Here is a 20,535-nt window from a genome sequence, read left to right on the forward strand (position 1 = left end):
CGGGCTTGTTCTCGCAGATAACACGGTCTGATACCCACTCAAAAGCCCTTCCACCATTTCATGTCGCATTACCCCTAATGTCAGCACCTGATGATCTTTAACCACCTCACAAATTCACTGACTCATGAACGTACAATCCCACATTCACACTGATAATGATACACACACACATACACACACACACACAAACTCACTGATACACACACAGACACAATGAAACATTAAAATACTGATATACTTGCAGGCACAGGGGGTTATATAAGCATTCCCGAAATGAAATAATGCCTGAGCCATGAGGTACTAAGTACATGATAAGGACACACAGATACACACACACACACACTGACACACAGACACACTGTTAGACACAGAGACACTGATACAAACAGAGACACACACTGTCATACTGATACACAAACACACTGATACACAAACACACTGATACACACACATTCACAACGCTGATATCAATCACACTCATTCATACACAGTATACACACACACAATGGCAGTTTGTCTAAGCACAAACACATATAAACAGATTTGCACATACACACCCACACACGTACACAGATAGATTCACACAGACTTGTATATCGCTGCACAGACTTCATGTCTGTTAACGCTTCCGCGTGATCGTTGCTGCGTGCGGGACACATAACATGCCAGCGGTAACAGACGCCAATGTAATAGTGTTAGCAAAATGCAAAAAAGGGGAGAGGGGAATATGCACTATCGCGCCCTCTGCCCTGCGCTATAACACCTGCTACACCTGTATATTGTGCATTTTACTTGTGTGTGCTCCTCCTGCCTGCAGATTTGCGTAAATGTATTTCTGTTTATTACAATTCTCCTTGGCTACAAGACGATGAATAAAAAGACGCGCACAAGCGTTGGGCTGTGCCAGCGCTGAGATGGCTCTGAGCCAAGCTGCCCTGACCCCACAGGCTTATGCTGACAGAAACTGATAGACATGTCCTGGCAATAAACAGTCAATAGTTTTATTTGCGTAAAAACGAGCAAAATTGAGCAGTCAATGTCACAAGCTGTCATCGCCCTATCACATATACACACGCTCACAAACATTAAAACACTCGGCCACCTTATTTAATGAACAGTAATCTCTTTACAGTTAACGTCCATTCGCCAATAGCCAGTAAAGTCCACTATGGGGGAATTCATAGGAATAAAGGTCCCTCCAATGTGTAATCAAAACAGGAGAACAGCTATTAGGGAAATATATGCTAAACTGCGTGCCAATGTGTTTATGTATAGCAACTCCTTTTTAGGGTTCACCTGTGAGCTATGCCGTCTGTAAACAAGACTTTAAACTTTACTAAAGACAAAGGGACATATTTACTAAGCAGTGCTAAGCTTTTGGGCACCTTACGACACATTCATAACCCCATTGAAGTCTACGGTAACACTGAATCAGTGAGTTGACTCCTGTTGATGGACATTTTAAGGTTATTGGCAAGTGGAAATAGGTTAAACACAGAGCTTCCCATTAATATGAAGGAACGCCTAGTGGAATGTTCCGTTATAATCCGCGGTTTATACCACGCTCCTATGAGCTCCAGCTACCCTATGATTGGCACATTAATTTGTTATAATTGCTCTGGCGACCCCATCAATTATATCATTCAGACATGGGCTGTTTCGGGAGACAGAGCGTCAGTGTTGGACGCTCAGATACTGTAAATTACTAGATTGTATGTAACTCAGACTTCAACAACCTGGGTGTTTATAAAAATGTGTTTACTCCCCAGAAAGGCCGGGTATCCATCAGACTGTCTTAAATGTATTATCCCTCCCGAGGTGTTTTCAAAGTACCACATTTTTCAAAATGTAAATGAGAAGTCACTGGTAGCAGAAGTGTAACTGTTTAGCCACTGGTATTCTTTTAGATGTTCACCTGTAATGTCTTGGAACGTGGGATTTTAAAATGGCCACCAACAGGAAGTTAGGAGTTATCTGGTTATATGATTGGCTGCTCGCTGGTCACCTTGAAAAGCCTTTAAATATTCATATTTTAGCTCCTTCTTTGAACCCATATTAGCAGCTTTTATTCCTAACCATTACGGTATAGCCTATGGAAGAAATGTTCTTCTCAAAATCTAAACATTAAGCATATTTCTGAATTGTTCCTTCATAAAAGAAAGGCGAGATTAACTGTATAAAGCAGGGGTGGACAACTCCAGTCCTCAAGGGCCACCAACAGGTGAGGTTGTCAGGATATCACTGCTTCAGCACAGGTGGCTCAATCAGTGGCTCAGTCGAAGACTGCACCACCTGTGCTGAAGCAGTCATATCTTGAAAACCTGACCTGTTGGTGGCCCTGTAGGACTGGAGTTTGCCACCCCTGTTACAGAGCATAAAAAGGTTTGGTGCAACGCACCCAAACAAACCTTTCTGCGAGTTGTGCCCTTGGGTCACTGATTTGGAAGTCCAGTTTGTCAAGCACTGAACAGGTATGGAAACTGCCACCCTGTCCTGTGCGCTTGTCTTTACTGTCATTTTTGCGGAGCCTCAAAGGACTATTAATGTCCCTAAATTAGTAAGCTTTCAGCCAAATTTCGGCTGACGGTCAGCGGAACATCCTGTGTGCACCAGCAATGGTTAGATAGAGCTCTGCTACAGATGTCGAGTATGCAGAATGGGAAGAAGATGAGGGCGTTCCACAGTATCAAAGGCTGCAGAGAGGTCAAGTAATATAAGTAGGGTGCAAATTACCTTGGTTTATGGCAGCATGAACGTCATTGGTTATTTTGGACAAGGCTGTTTCAGTGGAGTGTACAGTGTGTGAGCCAGATTGTATGGGGATAAAGAGCGGCACAGTGAGTAAAGACACTGACTCTGTAATGAAAAACACAGTTAGAATCAGGGGAACCTGGTTTCATTTCTGGTATCAGATCCTTGTGACATTGGGCAAGTCACTTTATCTCCCTCAGGCACCAAAATCATAGATTGTAAGCTCCACGGGGCAGGGACTGTAACAATCCTATGGGATGAGTATCGCGCGCTATACTGTAAATGTGAAGCGCATTGAGTTCCATTGGGAGAAAAAACGCTACAGTATATAAATAAAATTATTATTATTTATTATTATTATTATTATTATTATTATTATTATTATTATTATTATAGTGGATACACAATCCCTGTAAACTCAAACCCAAACTCATGTCACCATATATATTTATGTCAGAAAGGAGTGCTGCTGGGTATGTGACAATGTATCAACAAAAGGCAGAGAACCTTCATTTGACATCCAACAGGACAAATCCTATAGTTACATAACTATATGTTCTCTCATAAGTGAGGGTCACATACTTAAGCATTGGGGTCTTTTGTTTATTATTAAAGTGGCAAAGAAAGGGGGGAAGAACATTTGAGTGACATTTACAGGCGGTCGGAAAGACAAATGTCAGTTTTCCTGCAATTAATCCGTAAAGTGGGATTTTTTTGGGAGTTCCTTATTATAAATCTTGGGCATTTTTCTTTGTGCAAAAGTAACTTGCCCAATTGCATCTCAAAAAGATTGGTAGGGAAGGGGGAGGGATGGTAGGAAGGGGGAAGGATCAGTATGGTGGGGGAGGATTGGAAGGGAGGGGAGGGGGGACTGGTAGGGAAGAGGAAGAAATGGTAGGGAGGGGGGCGGATTGGTAGGGAGGGAGGATTGGTAGGGAGGAATGGTAGGGAGGGGGGAGGATTGGTAGGTAGGGAGGGAGGATTGGTAGGTAGGGAGGGAGGATTGGTAGGGAGGGGGAGGATTGGGAGGGAGGAGGGGAGGATTGGTTGGGAGGGGGTGGAGGATTGGTTGGGAGGGGGTGGATTGGTTGGGAGGGGGAGGATTGGTTGGGAGGGGGAGGATTGGTTGAGAGGGGAGAGGACTGGTTGAGAGGGGGGATGACTGGTTGAGAGGGGGGATGACTGGTAGGGAAGGGGGGCAGGATTGGTAGGGAGGAGGGGATGATTGATAGGGAGGAGGGGAGGATTGGTAGGGAGGAGGGGAGGATTGGTGGGGGGATTGTAGGGAGGGGGTAGGATTGGTAGGGAGGGGAGGAGGATTAGTAGGGGGGAGAATTGGTAGGGAGGGGGGAGGATTGGTAGGGAGGGGGGGGATTGGTAGGGAGGGGAGGAGGATTGGTAGGTGGGAGAATTGGTAGGGAGGGGGGAGGATTGGTAGGGAGGGGGGATGATTGGTAGGGAGGGGAGGAGGATTAGTAGGGGGGAGAATTGGTAGGGAGGGGGGAGGATTGGTAGGGGAGGAGGATTGGTAAGGAGGATGGGGGAGGATTGGTAAGGAAGAGGGGGGATTGTAGGGAGGAAGGGAGGTTTGGTAGGAAGGGGGGGCAGAGGATTGGTAGGGAGGGTGTGGGAGAGGTTTAGTAGGGTGGAGGCAGTTTTATTTTTCTTAACCAGGATGTTAACTGCCGGTCCCAAGAGCTGAATGTGGTATCTGCCTCGTTCCCCAGATACTCGCTGGTAAAAGCAGCACGTTCCAATCCAATCAAATGGTAAACAAAATGGCGGTTTCAATTTCCCGCACTGTGCAGGCCGATAGGACACGCAATGTAATCCGTTATGACGCTGTGGATTTGAAAAAATCCGGATAGTGTCACTTTCCTGGTATCTCGAGAATCTGGCTATCCTGGATCTGAAGATAGTGCTTTTCAACTCTGGGGACCTCGTAGGTCCCATCCTGGTAAACAAAAAAAGAAAGTGGGGTTATTGTAGGAGTAAGGCACACATACTCTATACATTAAAACATTGGTAATCACTGGCTGGCATTTACAGTATAAGCATGAAAATCATCATCAGCACCATAGATGTTTCATGATCACCCTCTAGTGGTTATAAACTGAACTGCAGATTTACAGCTGTTGCTTTTCAGTTTTCTGTCTGTGTATATCTCTTGCTATTAACCCCTTCAGGGCTGCAGCAGTCAGCATTAGAATGCTTTGATAGTCTCTTGTTAAGTTTTAATAATAGTGAGAACAAAAAGTGTTTCAGCACAAAACTTAATTCAAGTGCAAGTGATAATTTGTGTCTTAATTTAGTGATAAAATATATGAAGGGTTAAAATAAAATACAACCCTGCGTTTGATAGATGCGACGTGCTGCTCCACAAAACCTTTCCAGGTTCAAAACACACAATAGAGAACAAAGCAGGAGCGCCACTCTTGTGAGATTTGAAAAGACAAAAAAATAAAACCCGAAATAGAGCGACATAGTATATTAAAAAATCGTAATAGGGGAATTTAAAAAATATTATGAAATATTATACAATGGAGATAAGGTAACCCATAATCCAAAAACAACGGAGGATCTACGGACCTTCTTAAAAGAGGCACATTTACCCATTTTGAAGAGATGCGAAAGGGAGGCACTCCAGTCGGACTTCACGATGGAGGAACTCTCTGGGGTCATCAAAGCACTAAAACCGGCTAAAGCCCCAGGACCAGATGGCTTTTCGAATTTATATTACAAGAAATATTTAAAAATACTAGCCCCCCACATGTTAAAGCTATTCAATGAAATCTTAGCAGGGGCCTCATTCCCAGCACAAATGCTCCAAGCCGCAATATCGGTGATCCATAAACCCGGTAAGGACCCGGCAGTCTGCAAGAGCTACCGGCCCATTTCACTGATTAACTCGGACCTTAAAATATACTCGAAACTTATAGCCAACAGGGTGGGTAGCGTCCTTCCCGGGTTGATACACACGGATCAAGTAGGATTTATCGGAGGTAGACAAGCGGCAGATAACACCAGGAGAATTATAGATTTGATTGATCTGGCCCAAAAAGAAAAAATACATTCCATGGTGTTAAGTCTGGACGCTGAGAAAGCCTTCGATAGAATAGACTGGCCCTACCTTTCGGAAACATTGAGAGCATTTGGCTTTGAGGGACGCCTCCTGCAGGCCATCCTGGCGTTGTATAAAACTCCAACAGCAAGAGTGAGATATCAAGGCTTCCCCTCAGAACAGTTTGAAATCAAAAGCGGAACACGTCAAGGATGTCCGCTGTCGCCGTTACTGTTCGCCTTATGTATAGAGCCTCTGGCGGCACACATTAGACTTAACCCAGATATCTCTGGTATCCCAGTGGGAGACCAAATGCACAAAGCCGCGCTTTATGCGGACGATGTCATTCTCACAATAACCAAACCTCTCACAACTCTCCCAAATATATTCAACATACTGGGCAAATTTAACCAAATCTCGGGATTCAAGATCAATCAGTCTAAATCGGAAGCCCTCAATATTAATTTACCAAAAGAAGTCGAAAAACTGATTGACCTCAATTTTCAGTTTAAATGGCAACCCTCTGCGATCAAATATTTAGGGGTGTATCTCACAAGGAATATAAAACATTGTATAAAGCAAATTTCCCCAAGATCATAAAGACACTGGGAGAGGATCTCTGAACCTGGATGAAGGGGAACATCTCTTGGATTGGGAGGATACATAGCGTGAAAATGAATCTCCTCCCAAAGATGCTATATCTCTTCCAGAGTCTCCCTATCCCATTGGTACAGGCGGACATCCTCTCCCTCCAGTCAAAAATTATGAAATTTATTTGGAATGGGAAAAACCCACGAATTACTAAAGGGATTTTAAAACGTCCCACGCTACGTGGAGGGTTAGCGGTGCCTTGCTTGCAGGCCTACTACAAAGCAGCCCAATTAGGGCAGATTTTCCAATGGCACACTGACCCAAGCCTTCAGAGATGGGTTGAGTTGGAAAAGAAATGTTGTGCACCAATTGAAATCCGAAATTTAATCTGGCTACCCAGAGAAGGGGCAAGATGCACAACCTGCTACAGACCATGGTCAATTCGCTAAAAGTCTGGGAGGCCACGAAGCTTAAATGTAACTTGACAACCAAAGCATCAGTAATGACACCAATAGTGGGCAACCCCGACTTCGCTCCGGGCCTGAATAGCAAAAATTTCTTAATCTGGACTCAGAAGGGAGTTTCCCGCCTAAAAGATCTGGAGGGCAAAAGGACCATACAATCATTTGAGCAAATTAAATCCTCTAAGAATATCCCAAACAGCGAATTTTTTAGGTACCTCCAGATCAGAGATTTCTACAACAAAACGCCAATACGACCGGCACGAACAAATTTTGAGCAGCTGTGTTCTAGAGATACGGACACGAGGGGACTCACGTCTAGAATGTACAGGGAAGTGATCTGCCAGAAGTCGCCCAATGACAATAGACTGAGTTACATGAGACAGTGGGAAATTGACCTAGGAGAGACTTTAGAGGACGATGACTGGGACAGAATTATCCAGGCGGCGGCAAAAAGCTCAATCTGCACCACATTAAAGGAGAACACATATAAAGTCCTAATGAGGTGGTACTACACTCCGACGCGCTTAGCGAAATTTGTAAAGGGCTACTCTCCTCTCTGCCCTAAACAGTGTGGGGAGGCAGCAGATCTCCGACATATGCTGTGGTCTTGCACTAAGGTGGCACCTATTTGGGAACAAATCAGAGACTGGATTCAGAGGATTCTCGATTTGGAGATCCCCCTCGACCCGTGGCTGTTCCTGCTGGGCAGACGGATCGAGGGTCTGTCAAATGCGTCACATAAATTGATCGCACATTTTGCCACTGCCACGAGGTGTGAGATCGCAGCATTATGGAAACAGCAGGAGGTACCAATTATCCCTAGGATCAAAAATAGAATTTGGCATGTCTGCCGGATGGAACAATTAATGAGTTTAGTTAATGACACCGGCACAAATTTCCTAAAAGTCTGGGATCCATGGTTGACCCAGGTAGACATCCCAGGAGTGGATGCCACCTCAATTCTGCATTAATTAATCTAGGTGCGTTCTCCTTTATGGGCAGACAAGACAACACGACTTAGAGACGCACAGCTAGCAGACCCTTCGGTAACCATAGAATTGGGAAAAACAATGATCAGGAGGAATCCTCGGAGGGACCTGTCCCGACTCAATCTCTCAGCAAGGGCCGACAATATTGAAAAGGAGTTACAGTATCTACATCCCTACTCCGGAGCCCGGCTACCCACTATCTCCCCCCTCACCTCCCCTCCCCCACCCCTACCCTCTCACCCTGTCCCCTTGTCATGTTCGTCTGGTCCTGTCTGTAAACCGTTAAGTCTGTTCGTCTTCTAGGCGTTACTTTATATGTTTGACAAATATGGAAATGTAATAATGGGCTGTGGTACATTGGCTGTATCTGTATTTTCTAATAAAAAATTTGAAGTTTAAAAAAAAAAAAATCGTAATAGATCAGTTAACCAGCGTCAGCTGTGCTCACACACTCCAAAGAGCGTACAGAGCTCGCAGTCTCCACCAGCATGAATACAAACAGTCTCCCCACTCGCCCACCTCCACGTGAAGTCAGTCTAGTCCTTTCTTGGCATGTCCTCGAGGAATGTATGTACAAGCTGGGTAAGGTCCTCTCACCATATGTGTCCCAGCCAAAACCAGGACAAATGTCATGAGCACAGACAGAGCATGCGTGATGAGCGCTTTCAGGCTGTGCATGCGTGATTGTCGTTTGCCGGCAGCTCGTCCGCATGTGCGATCTGAGCTTGCCGGTCGCACATGCGCATAAGCGGCAGGCAAGCACCGATCATGAATGCGCGGCCAGCACAGAGAAAAACGGGGACAGTGGCCAGAAAAGTCAGGACCTAGGACAAATAGCTAAAAACAGGGTCTGTTCCGGCTAAACCGGGACGTCTGGTCACCCTAGTCTCAGGTTCCTTAGAACGCAAAATCGATTTATGCGTTTCACCGGGCAACCGGCTTCTTCAGGGGTCAATGTGCAAGTGTGCAGAAGTCCGTTTTTTAAATAGCAACCATTCACAGTGTTACGTCATCACGCGTCGCGATGTCAGACGTGTCATAACAGACCGAATTAGGAGCTCAATATCCTCTTTTTCAATGTACAATTTTGAGTGCAGTGATTTTATTTTCTCCTGCTAATATAAAGTGTTTTATAGAATTATGCTATGTTGGCATTTTATCTTTTCCATACTTGATACACCCTGGAGTCACTCCTTGGTCTTTGCCTACACGCAGACTATCGCCATACTGTACATTCCACTGTTGGTTTATAATGCAGAGAAGAATTTGGAGTGTGTGAGCTCATTTGACGCTGGTTAACTGATCTTGTACGATTTTTTGCTATACTATGTCGCACTATTTTATGTTTTTTTTTTCTCTCTCTCTCTTTTCACCTACTTCACGAGAGCGGGACTCCTATTTTGTTCTCAAAGGCACGTACCATATAAGGTGCGGGCGCACGGGCGCGAATGCGCGTGCACATGACACACACTTTTTGTGTGTATGGTGGTTGTGCTGCCGGGAGCGTCAGGTTGTATATGTGTGTGTGTGTGTGTGTGTGTGTGTATGTACAGTAGCGGCCAACTTTATTCTTACTTGGCTAGCTCCGCGAATTTCGGAATATCCCGGTGATGTGCGGTTTAGTGTCGTTTTCTCCCGGGGTGTATTGCGTTATTTCGCGCCCGTGATTTAAGCATTTTATTCCCACTGGCTGCAATACTGCAATGCCGTGTAAAAACACATGAGGTCGTTTGCGAGCTATTGTCTTTGAAGCCGAGAAATTCATGAATTGTAATGCAGTATATACTTTATATGTACAGTATATACTGTATAACAACAACCCCTATAACCCCTAACATACACATACAGTACTGTATATGCACATCAATGATTCTATAGGCCGTCCCCTGGCGAGATGTGTTTGCAGCAGAGAGAGAACCGCTGCTCTCTCTGCGCAAACATCGGCACATTAAAAATTATTTAAAATACATTTTTATTCATAGTGTCGATGTGCAGGGGGTCTCCGGAGCTGAACCGCGTTGGTTTCAGGTCCGAGGACCCCCTGCTCCCCGAGATACAGGCCCCTTTATGAGGTGCCGGTATCCCTCTGCATTTAAGTTCCCGATCACGTGACCGCGGCCTGTAAACCAAGCAGAGGGATACCGGCACCCCATAAAGGGGCCTGTATCTCGGGAAGCAGGGGGTCCCCGGACCTAAAACCAAAACGTTTCTGCTCCGGAGACCCTCTGCACATGTACAGTATAAATAAAACACATACAGTATATAAATAAACACTCGTTCTTTACCTTAGCGGCTATGTGCTATGGTAACGAAGCAGCATTTCTGTATTTTAATAATATTGTACAGTGAGCAGGGTGTTCCCTGAGCCAGAAATTAATGCTCTGGGGACCCCCTGCTCCTGCACAATATTATTAAAAATACAGAAATGCTGCTTCATTACCATAGCTGATAGCTGCTAAGGCAATGAAGGGGTTAACCCACTGTGCCCGCTTTATTGTGGGTAGCGGGGGTGGGTGAAGGGGGTATTTGGCCCTTAGTGTGAGTTTAGGACTTGCGGGGGGTTGCGGGTGCACTTAACCCCTTCACGACCGTAGCAGTTATTACCGCTACGGTCATGAAGGGGTTAAACCCTACCGCTACCCCCCCCCGCAAGCCTTAAACAACCATCGTTGGGGCTAATACCCCCTTCACCCACCCCCACTACCCACAATAAAAAAAACTCACACACAGCAGCCGCCCAAAAATAAATAAATAAATCTAAATAAATAAATAAATAAATGAATATAAATAAATACATTTAAAATACATTTTTATTCATAGTGTAGATGTGCAGGGGGTCTCCTGAGCTGAACCGCGTTGGTTTCAGGTCCGGGGACCCCCTGCTCCCAGAGATACAGGCCCCTTTATGAGGTGCCGGTATCCCTCTGCATTTCAAGGTCCCGATCACGTGATCACGGCCTGTAAACCAAGCAGAGGGATACCGGCACTCCCTAAAGGGGTCTGTATCTCGGGAAGCAGGGGGTCCCCGGACCTAAAACCAAAATGTTTCTGCTCCGGAGACCCTCTGCACATCTACAGTATGAATAAAACACACACATCAATAAAGAATCGTTCTTTACCTTTGCGGCTATGTGCTATGGTAATGAAGCAGCATTTCTGTATTTTTAATAATATTGTACAGTGAACAGGGGGTTCCCTGAGCCAGAAATTAATGCTCAGGGGACCCCCTGCTCCTGCACAATATTATTAAAAATACAGAAATGCTGCTTCATTACCATAGCTGATAGCTGCTAAGGCAATGAAGGGGTTAACCAACCGTGCCCGCTTTATTGTGGGTAGCGGGGGTGGGTAAAGGGGGTATTTGGTTGCGGGTGCACTTAACCCCTTCACGACCGTAGCAGTTAATACCAACACGGTTCAGCTCCAGAGACCCCCTGCACATCTACACTATGAATAAAAATGTATTTTAAATAATTTTTAATGTGCCGATGTTTGCGCAGAGAGAGCAGTGGATCTCTCTCTGCTGCAAACACATCTCGCCCCCGCCGGCCTATAGAATCATTGATGTGCATATACAGTACTGTATGTGTACAGTACTGTATGTTAGGGATTATAGGGGTTGTTATTATACAGTAGTTATATATATATATATATATATATATATATATATATACTGCATTACAATTCATGAATTTATGCCATCTGGCAGACACGCGAAGCATTGCAGCCTAGTAAATCCTGAACCATTATCAATTAACACATCAACCGCGCGTCAGCCGGGCATGCGCCTGGCTGGGAGCGCAGCATGCTCTGGATGAACAGCGTGGCATTCCAGGAACATGCCAGGTAAAAGCCGGTGATTTGTAAGAATAATAGCTGCCGCTGCTGTATGTGTGTGTGTGTGGATGTGTATGTGTATGTATGTGTGTATATGTGCAATTTATTATATATTTTTAAAATAAAAAAAAAGACACTTTGGTAAAAGGATACAATATGTATTAACATTGTGCACACACACACATTCATACATACACACATACATACATACACCAGCGGTAGCGGCGTGAAAACTTACTTTTTGAGTCTTTCCCGCAATCGCCGTGCTCCATGCTCACTGCAGTGCGCGCACGCGGCCCTAGCATACAATGAATGGTTAACCACAGCCAATTATAACTGCTGCGCGCGCGCACAGCGCAGCAGGAGTGCCCACTATATTATGGGCCTAAGGTGTACAGGTTCCCAAACCGGCTTCCCAATACTATTGCAATACCGTGACTGAAAACCTGGTGAGCAGCAATCCTTGCTACCTGGCCCCGCCTGATTACACTCGATAAAAACACTAGTAAACTCGCGTCTTAACGCGGGAACATTTCAAGAAATCTCGCACCAACACAGGGTGTGCAAAGGAATACAACCCGTGAAATGGTCGGATAACAGCCTCTGCATCTGTACCAGCAACTTACAGCTCTGCAGACGCAGATTGCTGAGCTCAAGATACAGCTCACCAAAAAGGAAGAGAGTGAAGAGGTGTCCGTTCGTCAAGTGGCCAACCTGACACTGCGCTATGAGGCCAAGATGGCTGATGACCGCAAATTGCTGGACAATGAGAGGGCCCGACTGCAGCTGGAACTGGACAACGTCCGGGAGGAGCACTGGCAGCTACAGATCAGAGATAGAAAAAAGGAAACCGATTTAAGCCATGCTCTGAGTCAGCTGGGAGATGTGGAATCGCAACTCAATTCCAAAGAAGTTGAACTGGCAACTGCATTGAGTGGAGAAAGAAGTGCAGAAGGACAGCTTCAAGAGCTGAAAAATCAAATAGCTGTTCTTGAATGCTCTTTAAGTGATACCATGAAATGGCAGGAGACTAGGATAGTAGAAATAGATTCCGAACATCAGACAGAATTCAAAAGTAAGCTAGCAGAGACTTTGCAAGACCTGAGCAAGGGTTACAAGGAATGGACATTTAGTGCTAAAATGGAGTCCATGGAAAAGATGGCGAGAGAAAGCTATTTGCGTAAACGCTCTGTGACTGTCTCCATACAGTCTGCCTACAAAGAGAGGATCGCCCGACGCAGGGGAAATCTCATGACCACACGGTCAGTAGAAAGACTGTACTTGGAAAAATTCCTCCTCGAGCGACTGAGGAGTGCTGATCTCAAGCACCTTCTGGAGGAGACACTAATAACCTGGAGAAAGTGAATTATGGTGTACACTTCAGGGATCAGGAAATGGCCGTGCTTCACTCCGCAACTCAGCAAGGCAAGGTGATGCAGAAAAAATGGAAAACACCCATAGCGCAGATCAATGTGGTAAAAAATTCAATATTTATAAAATTCAAAAAAATGCGCACTTACAATAAAGCAATATTAAAACAGCATTAATAACTGATTTTAAACACTTATTACATTTATGATTGCAACACACAGGCTGTTTACCTTGCACTCTATTGAGAGTATGCACTCTATTCATGTCATTTGTATGATTTTGTTCTATGTATAGAGTGAAAATTTTCTTTTTAAACAGTGTGTTGTCCTAGCTTCCCCACCACTCCAAGTTTAAGTCCTTTAACGAAACGCGTAGGAGTGGGGGTGCTAGGCAGAACGCTGGTGCAGTCACGTAATGATGCTACCTAAGACTGCTGCTATGATTTTTTTCTGGACATTGAAACACTTTTATTACATTTATGCTTGCAACACACAGGCTGTCTACCTTGCACTCTATTGAGAGTATGCACTCTATTCATGTCATTTGTATGTGATTTTTTTTCTATGTATAGAGTGACCCTCTTAGCACGGCTACCAATTTCCCTCAGAGATTTCAATTGCTGTGGGTTTGGTCTTCATATCTGCTTTTATGAAGCAGAATTCATGCTTGTTGAGGTAGCTAAGTATATACTGACTTATCACTCTATGTCCTTCAGGACGCACTATATTGTATGCATGTCATAGGTGCCTGTTAATATAACAGCCTATATTTGAGATTTTTTGCTTATTCAAGTGTTTAGTACATCTTTGTCTATATATGACATTAGTGTTCACATTGTGAGTTTATCCCTAAGTTTTGCTACAGTGTTTCTATTGGGTAGTATCCGTGACAGGGGCCCTAGCCTTATTTTTAAATTCTTGTACTGTTTTCTATTTTTGTTTGTGTCAATTAGTTAATGAATTAATTAATTGTTATTTTTCATATGGTATACCTGAGTGCTCTTAAGCGGGTTCCTTTTCTTTTTGTTTTCACATTATCACTAACCCGTGAGCACCGCCTATTATGGTAATTGTTCCATTATATATTGGCTTATGGTGACCTTTATTTTGTTAGAGTGGACACAAGGTTATTTCTCCACTTTTTTTGTATGTATATATATACTGTATATATATATATATATATATATATATATATATATATATATATATATATATATATATATATATATATATATATATATATATATTGACAGATAGGTAAAGTGAGGAAAAATATTTAAAATTAAAAATGTAAAAGATTTTACCCACATTTGTAATTAATTTTATGTAGGGGGTTTGTTAATTAAACACAGCACCCCTGCTTTTAAGCCACTGGGATATTGATGGAAAGTGTAATTAAACTGGAGAGCAGAGAAACTGATCATGTTGATAACTAATGTAACCAGCAGTCATGTATGTAACATAGGTTTGCTTGTGAAGAGTGACACATTAAGAAGGCTGACAGACCAAACAATGTTTTATAGACAAATTATGCACATTAATATTCCTTCACATAGAAGGCAATTAAAGCCAGAGTCAAATTATGCCCAATTAATGTTCCTTCACATACAGTAATTAAAGCCCCAGAGGCATTTAGCAAGTTGTAATTATGTTTTCATCAATCACATCTCATAGTAAATGTCTCCCTCAGTTACAGATTTAGCCAATGTTACTGTTCCGGCTTGGGTGTTAAGGGGGCATACCCAACGCACCAGCCATGTGTGAGAAGGGGGGGGGATAATGTGCTATTTCACCCGCGGGCACGTGACAGTACATACTATACCATCTAAATTTAGGCCCAGATACACAAAGCTCTGTCATATCAGGGGGAAAATAACATGAGGTTACTTAAAATAGTACTGGGCGTTATTTTCCCCGAGTTTAACTCATTTCCACTAAGCTAATTATATGCAAAAACAACGCCCGTGGTATATCTCAAATAAGCTAAAGTAAATCATTTCAATAGACTGCATATCCCAATTAACATACATCCCAGGTATCTCTGATCGCTCTCCACGTGTAGTTTTAAGGTAGGTATGGGAAGGTATATAAATCAATTGGGACAACAAAATAAAAAGGGTGTGTGTGCCGAGCACACGCATTTTAAGTGAAACTTTTTTGTCTTTTGTCACTGTTTTGTCACAGAAATTGTATTTGTGATCTTGATGTATTTAATTAAAAATCAAAACACAATCAGTGCCAAAACGCAAAGAAGTTTGATTTAGAACGCTTGTTTTAGCTATTTGCACTTCTATATTTAAAGTAACTGTGAATTCCTCATGTGTGTGCGTCACTGTGTGTCCCATTTACCTTTCTGGGCTGTGCTGAAGCAGGGAACCATGAACCCCTATATAGGTTCTGGGTGACCTGGGCATTTACTGGGTATCCCCATTAACCTAGGGACCCTTTGACTGTTTCAGGGACACCTCACATCCCTATGCCATTTTTGCCTTTCTGGACTGTGCTGAAGCAAGGAACCCCTAGTGGTGAGTCGCAAAAGCGTTTTCAAGGGGAGATAGTGCCGGGACCATGTGCCTACATGTATCCAGGAATCAGACTGGATTCCTGGGTACATTTTTAGGGGAACCAGCTGCTCTGGACCCTGACTAGCTAGGCACATTCTGACAACACTTTCTTCGCAAAATCCCCCTTGAAACGCATACCACAGCAATCTCTGCTTGCTGGCACTACTGGAAAGGTAAAAACACATGAAATACTTGTAACGGGTATTCCCTGTGAATACAGACGCTAATACCTGCTGTGTATACCTATGTGGCTCTCAGGAGCCTAAGCCTTCCCTCGGGGAGCCTGGGGTACATGCATATTATACAATCTTGTGGTGCAACGTCTCTACCTGGGAGGGATCCCAATGGAGTGGGAGGAGGCCCTCACAGGAAACAATTACGGTAAGCAAACGGTTGTAAAACAGAACAGGCTTTACTGCATATATGAGCATAACATTTACTAAACACATTAAAGGTTAGCACTGCATAAGGATATCACATAATCCCACACCCACCACCGTGTACCCCCACACCGTGTCCACACTATAACCCCCCTTGTCCCGTGGTCAGCACTGCCACTATGTGAGAGTACTCTTGTGTGTGCACGTGCGTAACGTTACCTGCCCAGTGCGACTGCACCTGGGTGTTAAAGATTCTTTGCAAAGGATCAGACGAGTTTTCTGGCGATGTCTGGTTCTTCAGGTGAGATGATCTGTGAGGGCGGTTCACCCTTGATACAGTTCCGCTCTCTCTGCTGAGCAGGCTTGATCCCAAGCCTCTGGATGGAAGCGCAGCATCCGCTGTGTCCCTAACTGGCTCTTGATAGTAAGGGGCAGGGTCCCTAACCTGGGGCCTGTCCCTGAAACAACTCAAACTATTGGATGGCTCAGGACTAGCTGGGGCCTAGGGGGCTGCTGGCCTAGTGCAGGGAGTCACTGACTCCTGCACCCTACCTCCTTCCCCTAGCTTCTCCTGGCGAGACTGCCTTGCTGCAAAACCCGCGAAATGTATCTAATCTCCTCTGCAGGGAGATGCTGCAGCCCTATCGGCTCCCTGGCGTCACGTGGGATCCCCTGAGGCTCATGGGACCTGTAGTCCCTGCTGTGAGCCCTCCTCTGATTGGCCCGCGTTCGTGCAAACTTCCCTGCTGGCCACCGCATCAATATCTCCACTGCGCATGCGTGCAAAATCCACAATGGCGGCACCCTCGGCAAGGACCACCGGGCATACCCGGCAACCGGCCGCACGTGTCCCCGGCAACCGGCACGCCCCCACACCTCCCCGCGAATGGCCGCTCTGCTCCCGACCGCCGCAGTGAGTACCCGGAGGGGGGGGGGGGGTCCGCAAACAGAAGGGGGGACCTGGCTACATACTATATTGTTGCACAATACATTTTATGCATTACACAGTACTGAGCTCAAGAGCTGACTCTTTTTGAACCGTATTAAGTATTAGGGGTAACTAAGGAAGGGGGCGTGTTTGTGCCTGCATGGGGGGGGGGGGGTGGGGGGAACATGTGTCAGCAACAACGATAGATCAGCAGCGAGGTACACACACACATACACACACATACACACAGACAAATGTCCCCCTGCTCTACATTTCACCCACCCTCCTCCAGTTCCACATCTATCTGCTCCCACTCCTCGGTTAACCCGCTCCACCTCGAGACTCGGCATTGAAACCGAAGGGACTGGGGGAATGGGAGGGTCGTGGTGGACAGAGGGACGGGACCCCCCTCCCGCCCCGAGAGACCCCCGGATACACCCACTACCACCCCAGAGAGACACCCGGACACCCCATCCCATCCCTGAGAGACCCCCGGTCACCCCCCCTGCCCCAGAGAGACCCCCGGACACCAACATGTGCCGCCAGCGGGGGGGAGAGGGGGCTGGGGACCGGGCGAAGCTCCGGTTCAGCTTGCTCCGCCTCGAGACTTGGCAGTGAAACCAAAGGGACTGGGGGAATGGGAGGGACGTGGTGGATGGAGGGATGGGACCCCCCCTACCCCTGAGAGACTCCCAGATACACCCACCCCCCGACCCTGAGAGACCCCCGGACACCCCCCCTCCGCCAACATGTGCCGCCAGCAGGGGGGGGGGGGGGGTGGAGGGGAAAGGGCGAAGCCTGGCACAATAGCTAGTATATAATAAAAGTAAAGAACAAGGCCACTGAGGCCAAGTGCCGAGAGTGAACACACAAGCTTTATTAAGTAAATGTTAGAAATGTTTGACCTATAACAATTACACAGCCAGCAACCTAATAGTTAATTATGGTTTATTAACAGTCTCTTATCCTCCTTTCTCAGCCTATATATAACTAAGTAAGTTACGTGTATATATCTAGATATAACCCATACTTTTTTGTGGTGGCAAAATAGGTGACGTTACCCGTCTGTGCGGGGCCTTTTACCTTCTCCTGCTCTTAATGCGATGTCGCGGCGTTCCGTCATGGCAACGTGGCACCATTTGGCGCTGCGTAGTCATGGCGATGCTTCGTCAAAATCAGAAGGTGCCAGAGATGAGCAGGAGGAGAAGGTAAGAAAAAAACTACCACCAATTGCAACTCTAGTAATGGCACTATGGCAGTGGCTGCTGGTTTCAGTGGCATGGGCCGCGTGCTGGCACACTCGGGGCGAAGAAAGAGCGAAACTAAATACGTACATTCGGGACAGTGAAATTAATTGACAATGTATTGTTATTATTACCGTATTATTATTAAATAGTTATACACTGCTATATAATTTCTATAGTAGACACAGAGACAGTACAGGAGAAGAGCCCAGGCCACTGAGGTCAGACATCAGCCCAGGGGGTGGACTGGACACACACAGACAGGGGTCAGTCCAGTCAGTCACAGGTTAATGGTAAAGCTACAAGTTTTATTAATTAAATAATGTATAAATGTTTGGCCTATATACTACAGCAGCAGCAGTGGCCCCAACCAACCCACAGCGACAACACAATGGCTGAAACTTGAGGCTGAACTCCAACATATACTGTATACTCCCCCTCCTTCTATAATAGATTCACATTTGTGAAAATCTGAATCCGACGACAGATTTTCAGTGATAGAAAAGATCAGAACCTGCCTTTTTGAGGCTGATCTGTGGAAATTCGGGAATGAAAGAAAATTGCAATTCTGCAGCGGATTTAATTACTGTAGACAAAGTAACGCTTATAGGGGATGGTGTCATGGTGTTATGAGATGAGCAGACAGTGTCCAAACTTTATTATTTTAATAATTTAATAATGCGACATCTTTAGGAAAAGGGAACTATTACACTCCAGTAGAAATCTATTACGTGTTTATGACATATTTCATTAAAGTAATTTTAAGTTCAGGCATTTCACGTCAAGGCACTAAAATACGGGACAATTATGCGTCCCTACAGACCTTTCAGGGAGAACGGGACAAGTTAATGAAATAAGGGACAATCCCGTATACATCTGGCCACCCTAAGTGCAACTAACCTTGGATATATGTACTTATTTATTTCTAGGGAGCTGCATCAAGCCGGAGAGGAAGCAGGAAGCAGAACTCCAAGGCGTATGGGAAGATGATACATACCCTGAGAACACACAAGCTATTTTTAACTGCCGGCCTGGATACAGCAGACTTGGCTCTATGAAATATATTTGCCTAAGAGGGAAATGGGAAACTGTAGGAACATTAGGAAAATGCAGAAGTAAGTACAATGAACCGTTCTTACAATGGGAGCTTTACGGTCAAATAGGACACCGATGTGTGAATGTGCCTCTCGTGTTGTCATAGAGCTTACACATTTTCCAGAACTTGCTCACAAAAGAAGGTTTGTTTACACCATGTAATCCCGAAACTTTTTGTGGGTCATCCATTAAACTGAGTTCTATTCGGGATACTGTCCCACGGGAAAGTCTCATTGACGTCAATGGAGTTTTTTTGTGTGCTACAGTTCCGCCAATTTAATGAATACCCACCTATATTCATGAACGGTGTAGCTCTGACTCACATCTATAGGGTCTGGAAAACCTAAACCGTTGGCAGCTAATATGATGTAACAAGTAACTTTTGGGGGGCATATTTTAAGCCCTTGGGTACTGGAGAGGACAGCAATATATTGAAGGAATGTGCAAATCAAAATAGAGTAACATGAATTGTAAACAATACAGAGATTAAAACAATTCCATATCCCAACAAACTGAGCTAGGTTTGATGTCACTGTAGAAGTTTGTTTTTAACCATCGAGGAAGGAGCTGTTGGTAGAAACAAGTCACGCTGCTCACCATGCAAGATTCAATATGAGCTTAGTAAATCCATGGGCCTATTAACTTGCACTTCTGGATAAGGACAGGATGCTGATTATTTCCTATTCCGTAATGTATTGCGGCCGTTCGACAAGTTTGCCTAACTTCTATCACCAACTCGTACCTTGTGTTACTAATACGAAGGAGTACAGAGGCTCTCCCAATGCCAATATGAGTACAAAGAAAAAAGAGAAAAGGTCTGGGTGAAAACTTACCCAACAATGCGCTTATCTTCCAAATAGAGGCCTGTAGTAGTGTAGTGTACAATAAAGATGGAGGCACGCAAGTAATTATGCAAAAATGCTAAGGTTTTCTGCATGGTATTAAGCAGAACTAAAGTAACGTTTGGGGGACACCGCCCTTTCTCACCTACTGTAGATTGTAAGCTCGGGCGTCCTTTTTTGGTTGTTGTTTCTTTCTTTGCATTTTTGTTTTAAAAGGGCATAAGATACATATAATGAATTAACTGCATTTCACCACTTTAACTTCAGTGAATGATTGAAAAGTGTGCACTGTAGGATCTAACCTAAACATGTGCATTTCCCATTGAATAATTATTTATTTGTTGATTTTCATTGCAGGTACAGTATCAAACCTCTGAAGAATCTGTTTGTAACTACATAGACTGTGAAATCGTTCTTAA

The 20,535-nt window shown here is 44.7% G+C and overlaps 1 protein-coding gene across 18 annotated transcripts in view; it reads left to right on the top strand.

The window, feature by feature from the left end:
* The window catches only part of LOC142503955 (complement factor H-like), a 721,803-nt gene that overhangs the window by 20,834 nt on the left and 680,434 nt on the right, over positions 1 to 20,535 (top strand). For 15 of the 18 annotated variants that reach the window (XM_075616940.1, XM_075616958.1, XM_075616961.1 and 12 more), the window contains exon 2: positions 19,109 to 19,294. The exons of the other annotated variants lie outside the window; for them this stretch is intronic. In XM_075616940.1, the coding sequence (XP_075473055.1) occupies positions 19,109 to 19,294 (186 nt within the window). The remainder of the gene's footprint in view (positions 1 to 19,108; positions 19,295 to 20,535) is intronic. 18 annotated transcript variants of the gene reach the window in all.

This window comes from Ascaphus truei, chromosome 10 (genome assembly GCF_040206685.1).
Source record: "Ascaphus truei isolate aAscTru1 chromosome 10, aAscTru1.hap1, whole genome shotgun sequence".
In the NCBI taxonomy this organism is placed as follows: Eukaryota; Metazoa; Chordata; class Amphibia; order Anura; family Ascaphidae; genus Ascaphus; species Ascaphus truei.